This window comes from Eutrema salsugineum, unplaced genomic scaffold, assembly GCF_000478725.1.
Source record: "Eutrema salsugineum unplaced genomic scaffold, Eutsalg1_0 scaffold_11, whole genome shotgun sequence".
NCBI classification, from domain to species: Eukaryota; Viridiplantae; Streptophyta; class Magnoliopsida; order Brassicales; family Brassicaceae; genus Eutrema; species Eutrema salsugineum.
Window position 1 is genome coordinate 6,342,044 of NW_006256901.1, and position 1,887 is coordinate 6,343,930.

Sequence of the window (1,887 nt, forward strand, 5' to 3'; positions counted from 1 at the left end):
AAGCAAAGTAAACACACGGATTATCATGCTAACGAGGCATGACCAACTCTTTAGGTCACGAAGACATTCAACGTGGTTTGCCTCAACTACCAAACGATGTGATTCATCCTTAATTCCAGGCATGAACCCCAGCAAACAATAACCAAACCATTGCGTCGTTACACAGGTATATCACCTATCTCAAGCTAATTACAATCATTAGGCAATCAATCGATGATCAAACAATTATGCTGGTGATTCATCTAATGTTTTCTTTATCCATTTGAATCTTTCATGACCTTTCTTAAATGCATCAAATTAACTACCTGGATAGCTAGACTCAATACACCAAAAACAAACAAACATTGTCCTAAGAATCTGGAGTTACTCCTCACATTGGCTAATTTGCAGATCTGGATTAAGGAGACTGAGAATTAAATGAATCAAGCAGACACAAGAAGGCAGGAACTCACGACGGGATCTTCTCGGCTCAGCGGTGGCTTGTGGCGACTAAGGGTGGCTTGGCGACAACAACAGCTCAGGCAGAGGCAGCTCGGGCAATCTCTCTCTCTCTCTCTTTCTGCAGCTGGGGGCTGATTTGTAGAGAATGAGGCTCCTTCCCTAGGGTTTTCCCATTTATATAGGTAAAATCAGGGAATTGGGCCTCCTGCTGAGGTTTGGATGTGCTGGGATGTTACAATTCTTCCCCTGTTGAAAATAATTCGTCCCTGAATTCAAATTCGCTCCCTCCTCATCGGTTTTCATTCTGACCAAAAAGAGTTCAGGGTATCCTTTCGCAGAGCTCTTCTGGCTCCCACATTTCCTCGCGAATGTCATCCCTTTCCCATTTGACCTTCACCAACTTGGTCTTCTTACCATCAACCTTACTCTCTCTAAATTCCAAAATTTCAGACAGCTTACTCAGAACTGACAGATTTCCTTCCAGATCAGCTAGCGAGGCTGACAAAATAAACTCGGGTTCCCTTACTACTTTCCTGAGTAGCGAAATGTGGAACACATCATGAAGTTTAGACAACTCCTGAGGCAACTGGAGTCGATATGCTACTTCTCCAATCCTCTCGACTACAGGGTATGGACCCATATACCTCGGCTTAAGCTTCTTCAATTTTCGATGCCTATCATTTCCTCTAAAGGCTCTCAACTTCAGGTACACTTCATCTCCTATCTCAAAGGACAAATCCTTCCGGCGAACATCAGCATAACTCTTCTGACGGTCATGAGCCTCTTTCGGCCTTGCTTTAAGCAACTCAATTTGCTCAGCGGCATCCTTTACCAACTCAGGATTCATTTCATTTATTTCACCTACACTGGTCCAACAGAGAGGTGTACGACACAATCTTCCATAAAATGCTTCGTACGGGGCCATCTTAATGCTGGAATGATAGCTATTGCTGTAGGAAAATTCCGCCAATGGAAGATACTTCCCCCAATTTCCTTCCTAGTCCAGAACGCAGGATCTCAACAAATTTTCCAAAGTCTGAATCGTCCGTTCTGATTGGCCATTGGTCTAGGGATGATAAGCCGTACTCAGATGCACTTTCGTCCCTAGCGCTTTCTGAAATTCTTTCCAAAACGCAGCCGTAAACTTTGCATCTCGATCCGACACAATGCTGACAGGAACTCCATGCAGCCTTACAATCACATCCAAATACTTCTATGCCAAAATTTCTGCTCCATCAGTTTTCCGAATTAGCACAAAATGAGCCGACTTAGTCAGACGGTACACAATTACCTAATTTGCGTTTTTCTTATCCAATGTCATTGGTAAGCCCGTAACAAAGTCCATAGTTACCATGTCCGATTTCAATTCTGGTAGTGGTAAGCTCTGAAGTTATTTACTGGGAAACATACGCTCTGCCTTCACCTGCTTACAGGTTGCGCACTGAG

The 1,887-nt window shown here is 43.7% G+C and overlaps 1 protein-coding gene across 1 annotated transcript; it reads right to left on the bottom strand.

Moving 5' to 3' along the window:
• Nucleotides 1-760: 760 nt before the first annotated feature.
• On the bottom strand, nucleotides 761-1,288 carry LOC112089780. The gene has a single exon (XM_024160537.1). The coding sequence runs from the start codon at nucleotides 1,286-1,288 to the stop codon at nucleotides 761-763; it is 528 nt and encodes a 175-aa protein (XP_024016305.1).
• Nucleotides 1,289-1,887: the final 599 nt, after the last annotated feature.